The 24239-nt window shown below is 45.4% G+C and overlaps 1 protein-coding gene across 9 annotated transcripts in view; it reads right to left on the bottom strand.

The window, feature by feature from the left end:
- LOC110532462 (calmodulin-binding transcription activator 1) overlaps positions 1–24239 on the bottom strand; it is a 616618-nt gene that overhangs the window by 27384 nt on the left and 564995 nt on the right. For 7 of the 9 annotated variants that reach the window (XR_005053299.1, XR_005053300.1, XM_036988465.1 and 4 more), the window contains 4 exons: positions 16667–16807; positions 13876–16181; positions 13179–13305; positions 12727–12861 (listed from right to left, as the gene is read on the bottom strand). Coding sequence is in view for 7 of the 9 variants with exons in the window: in XM_036988465.1 (XP_036844360.1) it covers positions 12727–12861; positions 13179–13305; positions 13876–16181; positions 16667–16807 (2709 nt within the window). In the remaining 2 variants the exon portion in view is untranslated. Of the gene's footprint in view, positions 1–8368; positions 8638–12726; positions 12862–13178; positions 13306–13875; positions 16182–16666; positions 16808–24239 lie in introns of those variants that run through there. The other 2 variants (XM_036988471.1, XM_036988472.1) reach the window with 2 other exon arrangements.

The following is a 24239-nucleotide window of genomic DNA, read 5'->3' as shown; positions in this document are numbered from 1 at the left end:
GTGGAATTTCTTTCCTTCTTAATGCGTTTGAGCCAATCAGTTGTGTTGGAACAAGGTAGGGTTGGTATACAGAAGATTGCCCTATTTGATAAAAGACCAAGTCCGTATTATGGCAAGAACAGCTCAAATAAGCAAAGAGAAACGACAGTCCCTCATTACTTTAAGACATGAAGGTCAGTCAAATGTGGAACATTTCAAGAACTTTTAACGTTTCTTCAAGTGCAGTTGCAAAAACCATCAAGCGCTATGATGAAACGGACTCTCATGAGGATCACCACAGGAAAGGATGACCCAGAGTGACCTCTGCTGCAGAGGATAAGTTCATCAGAGCTCCAGCCTCAGAAATTGCAGCCCAAATAACTGCTTCACAGAGTTCAAGTAACAGACATCTCAACATCAACTGTTCAGAGGAGACTGCGTGAATCAGGCCTTCATGGTCGAATTGCTGCAAAGAAACTAAGAAGTAGACACTTGCTTGGGCCAAGAAACACTAGAAATTGACAATAGACCGGTGGAAATCTGTCCTTTGGTCTGGAGTCCAAATTTGAGATTTTTGGTTCCAACCTCCATGTCTTTGTGAGACGCAGTGAAAGGTGAACGGATTATCTCCACATGTGTAGTTACCACCATAAAGCATGGAACAGGAAGTGTGATGATGTGGGGGTGTTTTGCTGGTGACACTGTCAGTGATTTATTTAGAATTCAAGGCACACTTAACCAGCATGGCTACCACAACATTCTGCAGCGATACGCCATTTCATCTGGTTTGGGCTTAGTGGAACTATCATTTGTTTTTCAACAGGACAATGACCCAACACACCTCCAGGCTGTGTAAGGGCTATTTGACCAAGAAGGAGAGTGATGAAGTGCTGCATCAGATGACCTGGCCTCCACAATCACTCAACCTCAACCCAATTGAGATGGTTTGTGATGAGTTGGACTGCAGATTGAAGGAAAAGCAGCCAACAAGTGCTCAGCATATGTGGGAACTCCTTCAAGACAGCTGGAAAAGCATTCCATGTGAAGCTGGTTGAGAGAATGCCAAGAGTGTGCAAAGCTGTCATCAAGGCAATGGGTGGCTACTTTGAAGAATCTAAAATCCAAAATATAGTTTTATTTGTTAAACACTTTTTTGGTTACTACAGTTGAAGTCGGAAGTTTACATACACCTTAGCCAAATACACTTCAACTCAGATTTTCACAATTCCTATGTTATTTCATAGTTTTGATGTCTTCACTATTATTCTACAATGTGGAAAATAGTCAATATAAAGAAAAACCCTTGAATGAGTAGGCGTGTCCAAACTTTTGACTGGTACTGTATAGTGTTTTTGCAGTTAATTAGCTCTCAATGTATGATGTAGTAGCATGGAGTGGAAGGCATGTAGAAGGCCACAGGAGACTAGCTAAGCATCAATGATGAATATTCTGCCCCCATTATCCACAGTTTCACTACAAATGTGTTTCCTACTGAACATTCATTCCACCAGACTCTCCTCAGCCTCCCTATAGGCATCACCATACAGCAATGCTATGTCTGGCCGTTGATATGGCGAGAATCTGCTAGAAGTCCAGGCAGTCTGCTGGGACCCCAGTGTTCTTAGGAGTGAAAGAGAATAGTCTGGATACTAACAAATAACAACAAAGAATCACAAAGAGCTAGACTAGCACTGCTTCTTTAAGACAAATGGACTGATGGGGCCCGCTGTTTACATTCTCTGTTTAGAGCTATGGGTTGGCAGAGTGTGAGCTGACACCTTTAATCATCCTCACAGTCACATACCAACCTGTGTGTCTTCTAATGCCAATCAAACCTATTAGACCTCATCATTGTCTCTACGATGCCACTGTAGCAAATGCCCACATGCTCTGTACCAGTTAAAGACTGTGGCTATATCAAACCCCCACTTGTTCTGTACCAGTTAAAGACTGTGGCTATATCAAACCCCCACTTGTTCTGTACCAGTTAAAGACTGTGGCTATATCAAACCCCCACATGCTCTGTACCAGTTAAAGACTGTGGCTATATCAAACCCCCACTTGTTCTGTACCAGTTAAAGACTGTGGCTATATCAAACCCCCACTTGTTCTGTAACCGGTTAAAGACTGTGGCGATATCAAACCCCCACATGCTCTGTACCAGTTAAAGACTGTGGCTATATCAAACCCCCACATGTTCTGTACCAGTTAAAGACTGTGGCTATATCAAACCCCCACTTGTTCTGTACCAGTTAAAGACTGTGGCTATATCAAACCCCCACTTGTTCTGTACCAGTTAAAGACTGTGGCTATATCAAACCCCCACATGCTCTGTACCAGTTAAAGACTGTGGCTATATCAAACCCCCACTTGTTCTGTACCAGTTAAAGACTGTGGCTATATCAAACCCCCACATGTAGCCTAATTGAAAGGCTGTGGCTATATCAAACCCCCACATGTAGCCTAATTGAAAGACTGTGGCTATATCAAACCCCCACATGTAGCCTAATTGAAAGGCTGTGGCTATATCAAACCCCCACATGTAGCCTAATTGAAAGGCTGTGGCTATATCAAACCCCCACATGTAGCCTAATTGAAAGGCTGTGGCTATATCAAATCCCCACATGTAGCCTAATTGAAAGACTGTGGCTATATCAAACCCCCACATGTAGCCTAATTGAAAGGCTGTGGCTATATCAAACCCCCACATGTAGCCTAATTGAAAGGCTATGGCTATATCAAACCCCTACATATACTGATCTAAGAAGGCTGAGGACCAACCTCAGCAAACCCCCACATGTAGCTAAGTAATAAGACCAGTCCTACCTCTCTCTGGGTCTGTGATTGTGCAGTATATTATCCTGATTGACAGAAGCTGGTATTTGTGTCTGTCTAAAGGAAGAGGTTGCGAGGCCATCTGGCACAGGCCCACACAGCTGGGACCCACGGGTACACTGATAATCAAAGGCCAAGTTGCCTTTCTTTGGCATAATGACCAGCTTTGTTGGTTCTGTCCATTGTGTTTTTTCTTTAATAGTGTTGTCCTCTTCCTTCAGCTTGTAATGGGTCTACGTGCAGTATTCTTTCTCCTGGACAGAGTATAGAATATTGATGAGAGGTTTGAAAAGACCAAGGATTAAGACCACAGAAATAAGATAAGGTAATCTCCTCTCAGTTTTCAATTTCATCTCAATTCTCTTTGAGAGAGTGCATTCATTTCAAAATAAAAATTGGACCCAGTTTAAACCCATTGTGTCAGCTTAAACCCAACAAAGTAACACAAACAACAGCAAGGGTTAGCATGGGTCAAAACCAGAAGAACACCAGACATCTCCTACTGAGAACACGACATAGAGTCCAATGTCATGTAGTGATTATAGGGGTAAATGAGAGTAGAAGTGCAGTCTATCGATGTGGCTTTTATTATTGTAATTTCAATGTTGTTGTTTTAACAAACCTCTATATATTAACATTGTTTTGTAACCCTGGGACCATTGCAAATCAATTCTGCAGGAGCAAATCTATTTAGCATTGATTGCACACTAATGGTTAACAAGAACAGTAGCCTATATATCATCAGAACGACGTAGAAAATGTAGGCTATTCACCTCCTGTTGCAACATATTAGTAATCTCCACCCGGCACAGCCAGAAGAGGACTGGCCACCCCTCATTGCCTGGTTCCTCTCTAGGTTTCTTCCTAGGTTTTGGCCTTTCTAGGGAGTTTTTCCTAGCCAACGTGCTTCAACACCTGCATTGCTTGCTGTTTGGGGTTTTAGGCTGGGTTTCTGTACAGCACTTTGAGATATCAGCTGATGTACAAAGGGTTTTATAAATAAATTTGATTTAAAACAACACACATTTAGTCAAAGCACTTCCTCTATCAGTGTCTTATTCAGTTAGAAGCCGACCGATGCAACAGGTTCTTCTATAGGATTTTACATACATACAAATAGAGGAGCAAACAGCTCCACAGTCTAAATAAGAAAAGCCAGATGCTTTATAGTTCACACATTAGTCTGTCTACTCCTAATATGGAAGTCCTGTCTGGCAAGGTTGTAAATAAGCTCATCAGGTAGCATGCGTCTGACCTCATGGCATCAGTCCAGGTCCCAGGGAGAGGCAGGTCAATTTCAATTCAACATCAAGACTGAGGAGGTACTCTATATTTCGGACTGCTCTACAAGCCAGTGAAATGCCGCGAGAAGAGACAACACAAAGAGGAATTACTGCTTTTAATCTGCTATTACAGAAAATGACAAATATCTGCTTTACTAATTCTTACACATAACCTGTGATTATAGCAGATGATGCTGTGCACCATAGAATGTGGCACATAAGAAATCACACTCGACCTGTACATGTATATTCTTATGCTTAGCAATTGTTCTAATATGTAGGACGTTAAAGCATCAGTTGGAGGCAGAATACTAAATGATACAATACTAGCGAGATCAATGCAGTGATATAGTCCATCAGCCTGTGGCCTAGGGTTTCCCAAACACGGTCCTGGGGCCCCCTGTGTGTACATTTTGGTTTTTGCCCTTGCACTACACAGCTGATTAAAATAATCAAAGCTTGAGTGGATTTGAATCAGCTGTGTAGTGCTGGCAAAACAACAACAACATGCAAGACAACATTTCTTACATGTTTTTACAGGGGAGTCTGCAGATGAACCCTCATTCCTACTGATGAACCAACTAGTATATTATGACCAAGATTTCTCATTCCTGTGTGTTCTGCCCCAAAACATTCCATTGGCTTATATGGTAGGAGGGCTGAGAGTCACTGGACTAAATCAATCAACAAGCACCAGTCCATAGTCCTTGAGAAAGCAGGCTTTTCATAGATCAAGACCATTTTCTAAATGCTGCTGGCAAACAGGTTTCCAACTATCCGCAGTGTTAACCAACAGATCCACAAAATGTGGACTGGACAAAATGTTTCTGGAATTACTGTCAAAACATAATAAATGCTGAGTAGTTTATAAGTGCTGAATGTCATAAGAATGAATTGCATTCATACAGAAAATTGCATGCCTACAATGTATTTTATGCTTGAAGCCACAGAAGTAAAATCTAATGATGAGGACTAATTGGAGAGAAAAAAGCAAGGCAAATGGGTAGAGTAAGAAGCAGGACTGCACTCCATCAATTGTGTTAGAGGTCCCTTTAAACATTCTCAAGAGCTGTAATCTGACCTGTAGTTAGAGAGCTTTAGCACTTTAGCACACCAAATCCATTACACCATATCCTCTTTCACATTTTAGTAATTTACCAGGCACTCTTATCCAGAGCAACTTACAGGAGATGTTGGGGTTAAGTGCCTTGCTCAAGGGAACATCGACAGATGTTTCACCTAGTTGGCTCGGGGATCCGAAACAGAGACCTTTGGGTTAATGGCCCAATGCTCCTAACCGTTAGGGTACCTGCCGCCCATACAACACTTCTCAGCTATATTAAATGCTGCTTTCATAGTCCTACAGTACCGTAGCCCTAAAACCATGACAATTATATCGTAAACATGACACATGGAAAAACACTATGATAAATGACAACATAATACCCCATGAAGCTGTATGAAAGCACAGCTTACACTTGTTAGTCAGCCAAACAAAAGTCCAAAATCACTGCATGTGTCACAGCAGTGTAAAGTAATAGTTCTGACTTGAGGTATGATATGTTTATGACATCATCTCTGCAAGTAATAGTCCCCACTGTTGTGTTGGAAACACACAACTATTGACAGTATACTGCGCTCAGCCTGACTAAAGGCTGATAGTAAAGGGTTAGCTATTAAAACTTATTCGGGATCGGTGTCCCGTCCACGGGACGGTTGAGCTAACGTAGGCTAATGCGATTAGCATGAGGTTAGAAGTAACAAGAACATTTCCCAGGACATAGACATACGGTATATGATATTGGCAAAAAGCTTAAATTATGATTCATCTAACTGCACTGTCCAATTGATAGTAGCTATTACAGTGAAAGAATACCATGCTATTGTTTGAGGAGAGTGCACAGTTTTGAACATGAAAAGTTATTAATAAACAAATTAGGCACATTTGAGCAGTCTTGGTACAGCATTTTTAACAGAAATGCAATGATTCATTGGATCAGTCTAGAACTTTGCACATAAACCGATGCCATCTAGTGGCCAAAAATCGCAATTTCAGCTGGGCTGGAATAATACATTATGGCCTTTCTCTTGAATTTCAAAGATGATGGTACAAAAAAAATACAAAAGAACGGTTGGTTTTTTCTTTGCTTGATCTTTTACCAGATCTATTGTGTTATATTCTACTACATTTCTTTCACTTTTCCACACACCTCAACGTGTTTCCTTTCAAATGGTACCAAGAATATACATATCCTTGCTTCAGGGCCTGAGTTACAGGCAGTTAGATTTGGGTATGTCATTTTAGCCAAAAAAAATTTAAAAAAAGGGGCAGATCCTAATGACCACAAATGATATGGTAAAGCTATTGAAGAGTCACACACATTTTTTTGCTCAAAAATGTTAAGAGAAAGTTAAAGGGAATGTTACATCTTGCTAAACACTTCAGTCATGTTGATTATGTGTGTGAACATGAATTTGGTCCTCACAAGTTGCCTCCGCAGCTTAAGGGGAAGCATAGAGAAGAGATACACATGAACCCTTTTCTCTAAAGAGACATTTACATTTACTCCTTCCACAGGTTCTAGTACTGTAAAGCCATGCCCTGGGGTAAAGCCATGCCCTGGGATAAAGCCATGCCCTGGGGTAAAGCCATGCCCTGGGGTAAAGCCATGCCCTGGGATAAAGCCATGCCCTGGGGTAATGCCATGCCCTGGGGTAAAGCCATGCCCTGGGATAAAGCCATGCACTGGGGAAAAAACCATGCCCTGGGGTAAAGTCATGCACTGGTAAGCATTTCCACTTCACTGGAGCGGCTCTCATTCCATAAAGCATTTCTAAATGGACAAACTCCTGCAGCAGTATATTATTACAACTGCATTTGAAACAAACTCTGCTTGGCAAATTATAATAGCCTCTCTGCTTTCTGTGTTTTGTCATCATTACTGTTAAGAATTGACATCTGCCAACGTCTGTTTCTTACAGCATAAACTGCCTGCACATGCTACTATAAAGTTATGTTATTCTGAGTCATGTTGCACCAAGTCAATTAAGAATAGACGAGCAACAAGTATCATTTTGGAGAGGGGAATTGGCCTATACATGAGTGATAGGCTACATTCAGAGTGTACATTCAAACCAACAGAACTGTTATACAGTTATTAAACACGACTGGAGGACCTCAAATAATAATATAGTATGTGTCCTGCAGACGTTTCACAATACAAGGGCTATCCATAGCACCATGGTTCTGAAGCATCCCTGTCTCAACTGTTAGAGTCGCTGTCCAAAGCCTTGTGGTTCTGAAAACGTTATTGCATTCAGGTGGAATAAGATGCTAGCCTACAAGAGAAGCCTTTTTAATCACTGTTACACTTGAAATACTTTGTCCCATGGCTTCAGCGTTATGCTGCATATGTGTTTTGTTACTACAGAGCTGTTCATGGTTTTCTAATAGGGCATTTCCCTCCTCTTGTTACTCATGTATTTTAAAAGTCTAGCGCAGTCAGGCTAGGAGGCTGTCGAATAACTACTAAATAAGTCCGTTACTATTCATTCGTTTTCTAGCATCAACTAAGCACGCAAAAGATAGCCTGCTTTAGCCTAGCTGATCAACTTGCTTTTGAGTTTCAGAAGGATGACGCGGTGGACAGCGAAATTAGCGCTCGTGTGTTGTGCACGTGAAAGAAACCCCCTTGCTACCGGCACTAGAGTTAAGACATGCTGGTTTTCAGGCTTTTTGAGAGTATCTTGTTCGTAGGCTATAAATAAACTGTCGATAATCTTGCTTTGTGAGTAATACTTATTACTCACAAATGGGATAGTAAGCTGTGAACCCATGCTACAATTTAAAGCCCTTGCATGTTAAGGATAGTGCTGAAACAAATAATAAGCTTCCGTTTAATTGACTTTGTAAAAAAAAAAAAAAATTGAAGGCATAAAATGAGACAGATTTTAAAAAGTACAGAGAAACAAGCTAATTCCACACCAACTACTCTACTGCTACAGTGTGAAATGAAGGAGACAGTCACAGACAGTAACACTAAACATTTTGAGAAAGCACACAACAAAACATTCTCAACAATAGTAGGCTAAACGATGAGACATACTGATGAACGTGACATGCTAGTACTCGTCTTGAAACAATACAAGAGTCAGCATTTGAGTAAAAAGTCTAAAGCGTGTGTAACTTAACTTCTCCTGTTAGTCGCCAGAAGATAACACACAGACACACCACAACACCGTTCAACAAAAATACTCTAAACACATCTAACCTTCTACTTCATTTTCCATTGGTAGAGTCCCCCTGAAAAGCCAAACTGTTTCCTTTCTCTTTAAGAAGAGCAGATGTCATTCACTGGCATCCTGACCAAAGTCCAAGCATGCTGCATTTAATTTATGTGCACAGTTTCCCCAATTCCCACCGTTTCTTGGTATTAAATGATGCTATGAGTAAAACAATATCCTTGGTGTGTAGAAGATCAATAGAGCACTCATCAACAATATAACAAAGTGGAACACCGACGCGAGGGGGGAGAGAGAGAGAGAGAGAGCAAAAAAGACCACTCACTACTCTTTCTATCATAGCCCCCTCCCCTACACTTCATTCCCTCCTACCCCCTCCTTCCCTTGCTGCGCTTCTCTCTCCTCAGTCCCCCACTAGCCTGCAGTAAAATAAAATACATTGTTGCGAGTAGACGTCGTCGTGCGCACGTGCCGCAGGTAAACAGATGCCCTAGTTTCTCCTCCAGCTGTCGAGCTTTTAAAAGCTCGAGCCCCCTTGGCGCTCTCATTACTATTAATACATTTCGCTTTTACTTTGTAATTTTCAACTGCCGACCAACAACCAAACTGAGGTGTGTACACGTTTTGTACAAGTCGTTTTTTCTCTCGTTTGATTTTATCTTATGGAGAAAATATTCGACGCAGCCTGATATGTAGCCTACTTCGGTTCATTGTCACTTAAAGTGGGGTTGCCTTCAAATGAGCCCTTATCTCCAGTGGTAAATATCAGCTCCAGTCTATATTGAAATTATTTATTTGAAGCAAACCGCTTGTTGCCCTGTATGTCTGCGCTAGGTAGCCGTATTTACCTAACAGTGACCCTGCATTACACAGTCCCCTGGTGTTTTAGGAGGGTAGGTAGTTTTTCTACACCTGTTTACTTTCAGATTAGATGGAGTACCACCAGGAGCGGTGAGCAGCTCTGTATAGCCTAATTTGGTGCGCACTGTCTTCCTAACGAACCAGTACCCGGGTAGTGAGCGCCACCGGGACCGTCTAGGACAATGTACAGATAATTATTAACGGGTAAAAGGCTGTTCTGCAGCTCCGACACCTCAGAGTTGTCTGTCCTGTCCATGGCTCCGTACCTGCAGTGCTGCAGAGGAAGGAAAAGTGCCCCCTCCCCCACTCTGCATTATGACAAATCAAAGCAGGCAGGCAGCTGTGCCATTAGCACATCATAGCATAGCACAGCTTCAGAATGAACGGAATGGGAATTATATTATTAAGGCTTTTGAGTGATCAAATTATGGGTCATTACAGGCACCCAAATGGATAGTGTCGCATATCTGGAGTTGAGTCTTTTCTAGGTTACATTTATCTGTGGTGAAGCACGTGCAGAATGTCATTCATGCTGTGTTATACAATGCAACTAACTGCTTCATGCAGTGCATTTGGTGTAAATATGATTTCATTTTATTTTATTTTAATAGAATCATTTGTGGTGCTGTAAATGGCAATATGTGATGTAGTTTATAGTAGTCTATACTTAGTGTTGTTGGAAGGTAAATCAATTTCATATGAACTTTTAGGACCTTGGAGAGCACCCATTATTGTACTGGATGATACTAGTGTATCAACTTGTTATTTTTTCACATGTCACTGAGGTAACTCAATCAGCATGTCACTGAGGTTACTCAATCAGCATGTCACTGAGGTTACTCAATCAGCATGTCACTGATATTACTCAACCAGCATATGTCACTGAGATTACTCAATCAGCATGTCACTGATATTACTCAACCAGCATGTCACTGAGATTACTCAATCAGCATGTCACTGAGATTACTCAACCAGCATGTCACTGATATTACTCAACCAGCATGTCACTGAGATTACTCAATCAGCATGTCACTGAGATTACTCAATCAGCAAGTCACTGATATTACTCAACCAGCATGTCACTGAGATTACTCAATCAGCATATCACTGAGAGTACTCAACCAGCATGTCACTGAGATTACTCAATCAGCATGTCACTGAGATTACTCAATCAGCATGTCACTGAGATTACTCAATCAGCATGTCACTGAGATTACTCAATCAGCATATCACTGAGAGTACTCAACCAGCATGTCACTGAGATTACTCAACCAGCATGTCACTGAGATTAATCAACCAGCAAGTCACTGAGATTACTCAATCAGCATGTCACTGAGACTACTCCATCAGCATGTCAGTGAGATTACTCTATCAGCATGTCACTGAGATTACTCAACTAGCATGTCACTGAGATTACTCAACCAGCATGTCACTGAGATTACTCAACCAGCATGTCACTGAGATTACTCAACCAGCATGTCACTGAGATTACTCAACCAGCATGTCACTGAGATGACTCAACCAGCATGTCACTGAGATGACTCAATCAGCATGTCACTGAGATTACTCAATCAGCATGTCACTGAGATTACTCAATCAGCATGTTCATTATCAGACACTGCAGTCCTCAGTAAACAGCACCCCCGACCCCCACACACACACACACAATTTATCCATTTTGATTTACATTGAGTTGAGCATTTCTTAACAATGTTGTATGTCTTAGAAAGGTAAACTGACACACATTCAGTCCTAATAGGTGCATGGGGAAAATATATACTTAATAGAAAGGAAATGACCAGTCCAGCACACAAACAATAGCTATGTTGAATTTTTAAACATGAATTAATCAGTTCACCTCATCAATCATCTGGATCCAATCTGAATCAATTCACCTGAGGCAAGTGACCAAGAGATGCCCTGTTCTACCACCCTTGCTTAGGTTGCGTCCCAAATGACACCCTATTCCCCATGCAGTGCACTACTTTTGACCAGGGCCCTCTGACGATCCTGCCGACGAAGAAGCCGGATGATCTCATTCAATTTAGCAACAGCTCTGGTGGACATTCCTGCAGACAGCATGCCAATTGCACACTACCTCAAAATTTGAGACATCAGTGGCATTGTGTTGTGTGACTGCACATTTTAGAGTGGTCTTTTATTTCCCCTAGCACAAGGTGCACCTGTGTAATGATCATGCTGTTTAATCAGCTTCTTCATATGCCACACCTGTCAGGTGGATGGATTATCTTGACAAAGGATCAAATGCTCACTAACAAGGATGTAAACACATTTTGTGAACAGAATTTGAGACAAATAAGCTTTTTGTACATATGGAACATTTCTGGGATTATTTATTTCAGCTCATGAAACATGGGACCAACACTTTACATGGTGTGTTTATATTTTTGTTCAGTGTAGCAGGATTAATTTATAAACACCATGTAGTATTCATGAGTGTCATCAGGAAAGTATTAGGCAACATAGACATACATCTGAAAAGTCAGCAGTAAACCTGTCATTTTTGGACATGAACAGATTGAGAAAATACATATAGTAAATGATTACCATACATGGCAAATGAGATGATTCCAAATGAAACCACAAGGCAAAATAACCATCAAAATGCAACCACAAGCCAAAACCATTACCTATGCAATTGCCAAGCCAATTTCAAGCCACTGAGTGGGAAAGGGGAATGGGTTAACAGATCAGACTTGTGTTTTCCCTCAACTCCTTAGTTTAGCCCCTCCTAAACTGGTCCTGTGAATGTGCCAGTGAGGCAGAGAGAGAGTGAGTTTACCATATGAATGAATGGCGGAGGGATACACTGGTTCCACCGTGCAACGCCTGCCTGGGAGCTGACAACTCCTGATTACTCACTCCCACTCCCTCAAGGGCCGTCTGCAATGCAGCTGTCCCGTCAGCTCACTCGCTCCAGTCCATCCCTCTCCTCACCATGCCCTACTTTATCCTGTCAATGCACAGTCGTATTGACACTGCAGTAAGTGTGCGACTGTGGAGCTCGGTCCCCCCCCCCCCCCCCCCCCCCCCCCCACCCCACCACACACACACACACACACACACACACACATACATACATACAAACTGGTATATACACCTGCTTTTGCTACCAACATGAACACAGAGATAAGCATCCATCTCCCCCTACCATTAGTCTAAATATACTAATTCACAAGATTTCCTGCAGCAAAACCCTTGGGTCCTAGTCTTCATTGTGCAGCCAATCACAGCTTCCATGTGTGCCCAGTAACATACACTCATGTATGTCATAGAAGTCCAAGATCAACTCAATTTCTAATGAAGGTGATTCAATACAGCTATTAGATACAGAGGAGAGGGTGAGAGAGAAAGAGAGAGAGAGAGAAGGCACGAGGGCAATACAGAGGAGAGGGAGAGAGAGAGAGAGAGAGAGAGAGAGAGAAGGCAAGAGGGCAATACAGAGGAGAGGGAGAGAGAGCGAGAGAGACAGAGAAAGGTCAGAGGCAGATCGACTTTCTCTTACCGTCCAGTGAGAGCCAGTCGTGTTGTGAAGAAGGCAGTGAGGGCAGGGCGCGGGCCTTATACTCAAACACCACTGAGTTAGAGATGATCTGGTTACTGGCTGTCACCTGCAGCGTCACCAGCCCAGTGTCATGAGCTGTGGACAGAGACAGACAGACAGAGGGAGTCTGAATCAGACGCTTCACTGATAACTGCTACAACTCTTAACACTCTTGACCCTAAACCCCTGTAGACCTAGGAACATTATACTATTCTTCTTAAAACATCTCAGTGTCCAGTGAGACACAATCTCAACTTAGGAACCTTCATGTAATGTATGCTGATCTCCAGAAACCAAATTAGAAGTCTAAAAGAAAATGACTGATATCCCTGATAAATAGACTGTGTTTTTAGTCGACTGTGGTGGAAGGATACAGGAGGTGTGGCAGGCCAGGCCAGTGAGGCCAGTCTTACCTGGGCAGTAGCAGCGCAGCACCCCCGGCTGGATGAGAGAGGCAGGGACAGCGACCTGGTCAAACAGGCAGTTGTAGTTAGAGCTGGCCTCCTGCCATGGACCAGTGATGAGCACCTTCACTCCTCCCTGGAACAGATAAACACACAGACTCACAGAGCGGGAAATGGATAAACTGAATCTATACTAGATATGAGGGAGCGAGTGTGATTTTGGCTATTATTTAATGTCATGCTGCCATCTAGGGGAGAGCAATAGGAATAACATGATCACACAGTGATGTATCCTCAAACTGCATGAAATCTAGTGAAAGGGCTGCCATCTCATGGGTGAACATTGTCATTGACATTACACAGACTTTTATTGTCTCTGTGTTATATTTGACTGGGCTGCCATCCTGTGGTTGGATAGTGATTTTACAGACATTTTTCTGATTGACCAAAGTGGTCGCCATCTTGTGGTGGAACAGTGTCATTGATGTTACACAGACTTACACTCTCTGTACATTACATTATTGAGCTGCCATCCGGTGGTTGAACAGTGATCTTACAGATAATTCAAACTATGTTGATATGTGTGTTTGTTGGTAGGAGTAAAAAAAAATCTGTCTGACTAAAATAAAACTATTTAGTAATTAAATTGGAGTATAATTATAGTTAAAGGAGGAGAACATGCACTAACAGTGTGGTGGAGGCTCACCTCAGGGTAGGACCACTCAGGGGAGTAGTCAGTGACGATGAAGAGTCTTCCAGTGGCCTGCAGCATACCCAGAGCCCCCTGGGCCACGGCTGCAGACACAACCTCCGCCACGTGCATGTAGGCCAGGGAGCCTGGCTCCACCCCTGCACCCCCGGCCCCTCCACCAAGGGACTGGGGGCTGCAGCAGGGCTGGAGACAAAGCTCTGAGGGGCTGTATCCTGCCCCCCGGGCCCCTCCTACCCCCCCGTCCTCCTGGTCCTGCTGAGGAGCTCCGCTAGGTGTGGCCTGGCCATCTGAGCGGTGGTTGCCCACCAGCTGGTGGGTGTAGAGGGCTCCTCCGGCCGTCATGTTAGCTCCACTACCGTCCACAGAGATGAAGTCATTGATAAGGTCAGAGAACTGGTTCCCAAAGGAGATGTCGAAGTGGTCCAGGCTGATCTCCATGCCTCCCCCTCCTGCTCCCCCGTTAGAGCCCGCTCCGCCCAGGCCCTGGTGGGGGCCCACGGTGTTGTAGAGGCCCTGGACCATCCCAGCCCCCTGGAGGAGGGGCTGCAGCTGCTGCTGTTGCTGGGAGCGGTTGCTGCCGTCATTGTTGACGCCATTTCCGTTGTGCATGGCCACTCCTTTCCCTCCACCTCCCTGACTTCCTCCTCCGTCGTTGGTCTGCTGCAGGTAGTGCTCTGCACCTCCCCCCTCTTGGTTGCCTCCTCCACAGGCCTGGAGGTGATCTCCAGGCTTCAGTAGACCCTCTCCGTTCTCTGTTCCCCCGGCCTGGCCTGAGCTCACACTGCCTGGCTGCTCCAGACCCACCACCTCCTCATGCTCCGGCCCCAACCCAGGGAAGCCCCCCTGGTACTGCAGGAGCTGGAGAGACCCAGGCCCCTGCCCTGGCCCCTCGGTGGGGGAGCCCCCGTTGCAGTTGGCCCTGTGCTGGCCCTGGTGGTGGTGGTGGAGATGGCCGTTGCTGCCAGGGGAGTCCGTCTTGACCACCTGCAGGCTCATGTAGGCTGTGGAGTCGTGGGAGTTGTGCTCCATCAAGTGAGTCTTCTGGCCCATGGAAGACCTGCCCTGCTGGGCCTGGCCGGACTGCTGGGTGTCCTGGAGGAAGAAGCTGGGCGAGTGGCTCTGGTGGGAGAGGTGGGGGCTGTTCATAGCCTGGCCATAGCTCACTGTCCCAGCCCCGGACGAGTAGTCCTGCTTGGCATCGATGGCACTGAAGTCCATCTGCTCCAGGGTAGTGCTGGGGCTCAGGCCTCCTCCAGAGGGCAGCAGAGAGCCTGCAGGGGTCAGGCCGAGGGAGCCCTGTGCTGAACCTGCCCCAGAGGAACAAGACACACCTCCTCCACAGCTCACCACCACCCCCACCTGGTATCCCTGCTCGGTGGCCAGCTGTTGCTCAAAGGACATGTCCTCCGTCTTGATGTTCTTCACCAGAGCAGAGTTGAAGCTGTATCCAGAGTCTGACATGGAGGGAGAGCGCTGCATGCTGCCATTGGTGCCGTTGGAGGAAGAGGAGGAGGAAGAGGAGCTGCCATCCCCCTTCAGCCTGCTGCCCCCATAGGTTTGGCCCTGCTTGGGGTTGTTGAGAAAGCAGTCAGGGTCGAAGTTCATGGTGGTCTCAGGTATCTTCATGCCTCCGTTATCCAGACTGCTGGATAGGACCAGCTCTTCAGACACCCCGGCTGCAGACAGCATGGACAGACCGTCTGCTCCCCCCGCCACCCCGGGAACCTCCCTAACTCCTCCGCTGGGGAAGGCAAACTTGTGGCTGTCTGCCACAACACCGGACAGCACCAGGCCCTGGGAGGCAGCGTCGGGGCCCATGAGGTGGGTGTTGGGGCCCCCTGTGGGGGACATGCTGTAGACGGGGTCTCCGGTCACCTCGGACATGAAGACACTTTGGGACATGACGGCGGCTACGTGGCCCAAGCCCGTCACCACGGGACTGTCAGCCATGTCTGGATCGCTGTTCAGGCCGCTGCTGATGGACACAGGGGAGTTCTGGGTGGTGTCTGGGACCTCCACCTGGTTGGTAGAGGACACCTCTGTGCTGTTCTGGTGCAGGAGAACAGGCTTGTGGACCTTGCCGTTGCGTTTCTCTCTGGCGCTACCCCCTCCTCCCCCTGAGCTCTTCCCTCCTCCTCCTCCCCCTCCTCCATGGCTGCTGTGCTCGGTCTTGCCCTCAGACACGTCGTTGTTCTGGACCTCAGAGTGACCACTGCTGTAGCCTCCACGGGGGTCCACCTTGGGGGAGATGATGCGGTGTTTGGCGCTGTTGCACTTGTGATGCACGCTGCTCCCTGCACCTGTTAGAGGGAGGAAGGAGAGGTTACTAAGAGACAGCATTAGATACAGTAGAAGTCATCAATCATCTACAAAGAATGTAGAAGGATACAGTGAATCTTGGTGACACAAACTAATTCTGTGGGAAGGCTTTGAATGACTTGTTACAACAGTTCATCAGAATTCATACTATACCAATAAGAATACTTCCTGTTATTTTGAACCTAAACAAATCACCTGGAAACACATGTAATTATCCAAGGAATTGTAATTCAAGTAATCATTTGATTGATTGGTGTTCCTTTTGATACTATTTGAACTTTTATCAATCCAAAAAGAGAGAGCCATGACCCTGACACTTTCACATTGACTCTGAGCATGATGTATGAGCTTAAACCTCTTCTCCTTCTCCCTACCTTCTGTCCTTCGACTTCTCCTACCCATCTCCCCTTTCTCTCTCACCCCCTATCCTCCTGCCCCTATCTACCCCCTATCCCCTCCCCCTTACCCAGGGTGCCCGTGCAGAGGCAGTTGTGGGTCCGGGGAGGTGGCTTGGTTTGGTGGCTGTCCAGAATCTGCTGCACCAGCTGCTCCACTGAGAAGCCAGAGCTGCTGTTCCCGTTGCTACAAGTCCACTTGATGCCATGAACTGCCGGGAGAGAGGAGGAGACACAGACGTCAGCCAGACAGCCACTACCACCAGCCAGCCAGCCACGCCAGCCCCCCTCCCCACCACCACCCGCCTCACTGCACACCACCACACCGTACACTACTGACCCACCTATATATTTATATATATATCACTAACTGTAAGTCGCTCTGGACAAGAGTGTCTGCTAAATGACTAAAATGTAAATGTCCAAAAATAAGTATATTTAATACAGTCCCTCACCACCAACCATGCCAGCCCCCTTCCCATCACCACCACACACTCTACACTACCGACCCACCCATACACCCCCTTAATACACTGTACACTACTAACCCACCCATACAGCCCCTTAATACACTGTACACTACTAACCCACCCATACAGCCCCTTAATACACTGTACACTACCGACCCACCCATACACGCCCTTAATACACTGTACACTACTAACCCACCCATACACACCCTTAATACACTGTAGACTACTAACCCACCCATACACCCCCTTAATACACTGTACACTACTAACCCACCCATACACGCCCTTAATACACTATACACTACTAACCCACCCATACACGCCCTTAATACACTATACACTACCGACCCACCCATACACCCCCTTAATACACTGTACACTACTAACCCACCCATACACCCCCTTAATACACTGTACACTACTAACCCACCCATACACCCCCTTAATACACTGTACACTACTAACCCACCCATACACGCCCTTAATACACTGTACACTACTAACCGACCCATACACGCCCTTAATACACTGAACACTACTAACCCACCCATACACGCCCTTAATACACTATACACTACTAACCCACCCATACACCCCCTTAATACACTGTACACTACTAACCCACCCATACACCCCCTTAATACACTGTACACTACCGACCCACCCATACACCCCCTTAATACACTGTACACTACCAACCCACCCATACACCCCCTTAATACACTGTACACTACTAACCCACCCATACAGCCCCTTAATACACTGTACACTACCAACCCACCCATACACCCCCTTAATACACTGTACACTACTAACCCACCCATACACGCCCTTAATGCACTCTACACTACCGACCCACCCATGCACCCCCTTAATACACTGTACACTACTAACCCACCCATACACCCCCTTAATACACTGTACACTACCAACCCACCCATACACCCCCTTAATACACTGTACACTACTAACCCACCCATACACCCCCTTAATACACTGTACACTACCAACCCACCCATACACCCCCTTAATACACTGTACACTACTAACCCACCCATACACGCCCTTAATACACTCTACACTACCGACCCACCCATGCACCCCCTTAATACACTGTACACTACTAACCCACCCATACACCCCCTTAATACACTCTACACTACCGACCCACCCATACACCCCCTTAATACACTGTACACTACTAACCCACCCATACATCCCCTTAATACACTCTACACTACCGACCCACCCATACACCCCCTTAATACACTGTACACTACTAACCCACCCATACACCCCCTTAATACACTGTACACTACTAACCCACCCATACACGCCCTTAATACACTCTACACTACCGACCCACCCATACACCCCCTTAATACACTGTACACTACTAACCCACCCATACACCCCCTTAATACACTCTACACTACCACTACACTACCAACCCACCCATACACCCCCTTAATACACTCTACACTACCGACCCACCCATACACCCCCTTAATACACTGTACATTACTAACCCACCCATACAGCCCCTTAATACACTGTACACTACTAACCCACCCATACAGCCCCTTAATACACTGTACACTACCGACCCACCCATACACCCCCTTAATACACTGTACATTACTAACCCACCCATACAGCCCCTTAATACACTGTACACTACTAACCCACCCATACAGCCCCTTAATACACTGTACACTACCGACCCACCCATACACCCCCTTAATACACTGTACATTACTAACCCACCCATACAGCCCCTTAATACACTGTACACTACTAACCCACCCATACACCCCCTTAATACACTGTACACTACTAACCCACCCATACAGCCCCTTAATACACTGTACACTACCGACCCACCCATACACCCCCTTAATACACTGTACATTACTAACCCACCCATACAGCCCCTTAATACACTGTACACTACTAACCCACCCATACACCCCCTTAATACACTCTACACTACCAACCCACCCATACACCCCCTTAATACACTCTACACTACCGACCCACCCATACAGCCCCTTAATACACTGTACATTACTAACCCACCCATACAGCCCCTTAATACACTGTACACTACTAACCCACCCATACAGCCCCTTAATACACTGTACACTACCGACCCACCCATACACCCCCTTAATACACTGTACACTACCAACCCACCCATACACCCCCTTAATACACTGTAAACTACTAACCCACCCATACACCCCCTTAATACACTGTACACTACCGACCCACCCATACACCCCCTTAATACACTGTACACTACTAACCCACCCATACACCCCCTTAATACACTATACACTACCGACCCACCCATACACCCCCTTAATACACTGTACACTACTAACCCACCCATACACGCCCTTAATACACTGTACACTACCGACCCACCCATACACCCCCTTAATACACTGTACACTACTAACCCACCCATACACCCCCTTAATACACTGTACACTACCGACCCACCCATACACCCCCTTAATACACTGTACACTACTAACCCACCCATACACGCCCTTAATACACTGTACACTACTAACCGACCCAAACACCCGCTTAATACACTGTACACTACTAACCCACCCATACACCCCCTTAATACACTGTACACTACTAACCCACCCATACACCCCCTTAATACACTGTACACTACCAACCCACCCATACACCCCCTTAATACACTATACACTACTAACCCACCCATACAGCCCCTTAATACACTGTAAACTACTAACCCACCCATACAGCCCCTTAATACACTGTACACTACTAACCCACCCATACACCCCCTTAATACACTGTACACTACTAACCCACCCATACACCCCTTAATACACTGTAAACTACTAACCCACCCATACAGCCCCTTAATACACTGTACACTACTAACCCACCCATACACCCCCTTAATACACTGTACACTACTAACCCACCCATACACCCCTTAATACACTGTACACTACTAACCCACCCATACACCCCTTAATACACTGTATACTACTAACCCACCCATACAGCCCCTTAATACACTGTACACCACTAACCCAGCCATTCAGCCCCTTAATACACTGTACACTACTAACCCACCCATACACCCCCTTAATACACTGTATACTACTAACCGACCCATACAGCCCCTTAATACACTGTACACTACTAACCCACCCATACAGCCCCTTAATACACTGTACACTACTAACCCACCCATACACCCCCTTAATACACTGTACACTACTAACCCACCCATACACCCCCTTAATACACTGTACACTACTAACCCACCCATACAGCCCCTTAATACACTGTACACTACTAACCCACCCATACAGCCCCTTAATACACTGTATACTACTAACCCACCCATACAGCCCCTTAATACACTGTACACTACTAACCCACCCATACACCCCCTTAATACACTGTACACTACTAACCGACCCATACACCCCCTTAATACACTGTACACTACTAACCCACCCATACACCCCCTTAATACACTGTATACTACTAACCCACCCATACGCATACTGAATCCTATCACTTCTACACCCCTTACTTGCACCCTGTAACATACCATCCCCAACTATCCCACTTCACACCACAGTGTGCTTGTGCAACGCAGAATTACTGAGCAATGTCTTGTCTCTTTCCCTGCATTTCCCCACCAACTGTACTGTACACCACTACTTCCTGAAGTAGCCAAGCACACAACCAGCATGGAGTAAACCTGCTGGCTTTTCTGTGTCATTGTATTTCCCTCTGCTCCTGCTATGTGAGTGCTTATGAAGGTGACATTCCCCCCTGTGCTGCCTCTACCTCTGCTCAGGCTGTAATGGGGAAACCACTAGAGGGGAACACAGTCTAGCTGCAGCCAAGGGAGGAAAGAGAAGAGAGTAATTCTCCTTCACAACTCCACTCCTGCCTGCCTGCCTGGCTGGCTGCCTTTCTGGCTGGCCTGCTCCAGTCACACTTCACCGGCACCTCCTAATACCTCTCACTTCTTTCCTAGCTCAGGCTTGGCAGCCAGACTCCTCTTCTCATCAGGATGATAGTGATGCTGCTAGCACAAGCATAAGGCCTATAATATCACACGTGACTGATACTACTGCTGCTGCTGCCATGCCACCAGCTCTGAACCAGAAAACAAAAAAGATGGTAATATTTCTGAAGTGGGGCACATTTAGAATATCAAACAAAATCAAGGCAGCTCTAATACTGGTTCCCACGCCTCGCTACCTCCCTGTTATATAGGCAGAAGAGAGGGAGGGAGAGAGGGAGTAAATACGTGTGTGTGTGTGTGTGCATGCTTGCGGGAGAGAGAGAGAGCGAGTAAGAAAGAAAGAAAGAAAGAAAGAAAGAAAGAGAAAGAAAAAAGAGAGAGAGCGAAATTAGAACGCTGCTCCAGAGAGATACAAAGACAAGGAGAAAGCTAATCAGGGTGCTTTCACTTCAATGCTGGCGGATCACTCCTCTATTGATCTTGTTTAAGGACAATACAATTACCGTACCTAGCATTATTGTTTTCACGTGTCATTCCACTTGGATTAGTTAGCAGGCCAGTCTTGCAGTATTTTTACTTCTGATACTGAGATGCGCCGTCTGTTGCACATCATCATTCTCCCATGTTGTCCTATAATAATGTGGCCACATATGCTCCCAGTGATTCAGGAAAGTTGAACATGCGCGGTGCCTCCTCTCCAATCCGAGTGGCTATTCTTAGCGCACCTAGAGCCTAACTCTTCAATATTGCCTAAACATGTATCATTTAACTTGTGAAATGTATTACCTTTTATATATGGCACACAACTAGTCACAATATTTTCATCTGATTGGGTTACTTCAAAAGTCTCCTGTAGGCATGCGTTAGTCCAAAACATCCTTCGAGCATCCTCAAAATGACTTAACAGTTTTTGTTATTTAACTAGGCAAGACAACTAAGAGCGAATTCTATTTACCATGACGGCCTACCGGGGAATAGTGGGTTTATCTGCAGGTTATTTATATATTTTTACCTTTACCTTTCGGTTACTGGCCCAACGCGCTAACCACTAGGCTACACTGCCCCCCCTATAATAGCCAGGCTTCCATCCAAACATTTTATGCCAGTAAAATGCATGTCAGATAAAAAAAAATGTAAAGACAGGCCTGATGGAAAGAGAACATTTTTCGGGAAACTTTACAAATGGCGACAAAGCAAAATACGCTAGACAAGGTGAGATCTTTTTGTGTCGGTAAAAGCAATTATGCGAGAAATGTCGGTGGAAACGCTTTAATGTGCAAATATTTATATAATAACTATCATATTCAAGTACATTTGGGAGTTACGCGATGACATGTGTGGTCCTCCCATGATTTGTAGGGAAAGCATGCAGTTTATTGGTCTACAGATTAAATATCTTAGGAACTTCACACGATGGTGAAAGTGCAAAGTGATGAGTTTGATGCTCCTTTCCAATAAATATCTAGGGTCTTTTTCTGGTGACATGATTCTCTATGCTTGTCTGCCGTTTGACAATTAAAATAATCTCGCTATTTTGTCCATATTAATCTCATCATATAAATGCACTCTAGCCAACAGCGAGATTTCGCAAAAATCTTTATAACGCAACAATCGTTGGGTGAGAAAACCATCAGTAGAGTTGAAAGTGTGATGGAAACCCATTTAACTTGTATTTTTTCTTTGGTACATGGAAATATAATCGCTAAAGTTATTTTTATGTGCAGTACATATTTATGCACATACTTTTGCGTACACATATTATGCAGATGTTATCGTGGGCGTAGCGAAATGGTAATGTTTCTAGCTCTAATAATGCTGTAATCCCTAACAGTACACAACATTACACGCAAATCCACAAAAATGAAAAAGAAAGGAATGAAGAAATATAGAAATATTAGAACAAGCAGTGTAAGAGTTCGGAATAAATGTATATGATGGTGTGTATTGAGATTATGGAAAGTATATGAATAGGAAAGGTGTGTACAGCAGTAGTTATATGTAAATATTATGAAAGTGACACGTGTTTAATGACTATGTACATAGGGCAGCAGTGCCTAAGGTGCAGGGTAGAGTACCGGATGGTAGCTGGCTAGTAACAGTGACGAGGCCTGCCAGTGATGACTGTCTACCAGTCTGATGGCCTGGAGATAGAAGCTGTTTTTCAGTCTCTCGGTCTCAGCTTTGATGCACCTGTACTGTCACCGCCTTCTATATGGTAGCGGGGTGAACAGGCTGTGGCTTTGGTGGCTGAGGTCCTTGATTATCTTCTTGGCCTTCCTGTGACACAGTGTGCTGTAGATGTCCTGGAGGACAGGCAGTGTGCCCCCGGTGATGTGTTGGGCTGACTGCATGACCCTCTGGAGAGCCCTGTGGCTGCTGACAGTGCATTTGCCATACAGCCTGACAGGATGCTCTCAATGGTATATCAGTAGGAGTGTGTGAGGGTCTTAGGGGCCAAGCCAAATGTCCTCAGCCTCCGGAGGTTGAAGAGGCACTGTTGCGCCTTCTTTACCCAACTGTCTGTGTGGATGCACCATTTCAGGGTGTCAGTGATGTGCATGCCAAGGAACGTGAAGCTTTTCACCCTATCCACTGTGGCCCGTCGATGTGGATGGGGGAGTGCTCTCGCTGCTGTTTCCTGAAGTCCACAATCAGCTCCTTCATTTTTTTTTATGTTGAAGGAGAGGTTATTTTCCTGGCACCACTCCACCAGGGCCCTCACCTCCTCCCTGTAGGCTGTCTAGTCATTGTGTCGTCTGCAAATTTGATGATTGAGTTAGAGACTTGCATGGCCACGCGGTCATGTGTTAACAGGGAGTACAGGAGAGGGCTGAGCACACCCCCTTGTTGGGCACCCGTGTTGAGGATCAGCGTAGCGGAGGTGTTGTTGCCTACCTTCACCACCTGGGGTCAGCCCGTCAGGAAGTTCAGGACCCAGTTGCACAGGGCAGGGTTCAGACCCAGGGTCCCAAGCTTAGTGATGAGCTTGGAGGGCACTATGGTGTTGAAGGCTGAGCTGTAGTTGATGAATATCATCCTTACATTGGTATTTCTCTTGTCCAGGTGGGATAGGGCAGCTCTTAGTGTGATGGTGATTGCATCATCCTTGGATCTGTTGGGGCGATATGC

This window comes from Oncorhynchus mykiss, chromosome 9 (assembly GCF_013265735.2).
Source record: "Oncorhynchus mykiss isolate Arlee chromosome 9, USDA_OmykA_1.1, whole genome shotgun sequence".
NCBI classification, from domain to species: Eukaryota; Metazoa; Chordata; class Actinopteri; order Salmoniformes; family Salmonidae; genus Oncorhynchus; species Oncorhynchus mykiss.
The sequence above is the reverse complement of the archived record's forward strand: the minus strand, read 5'-3'. Positions and strand labels throughout refer to the sequence as shown.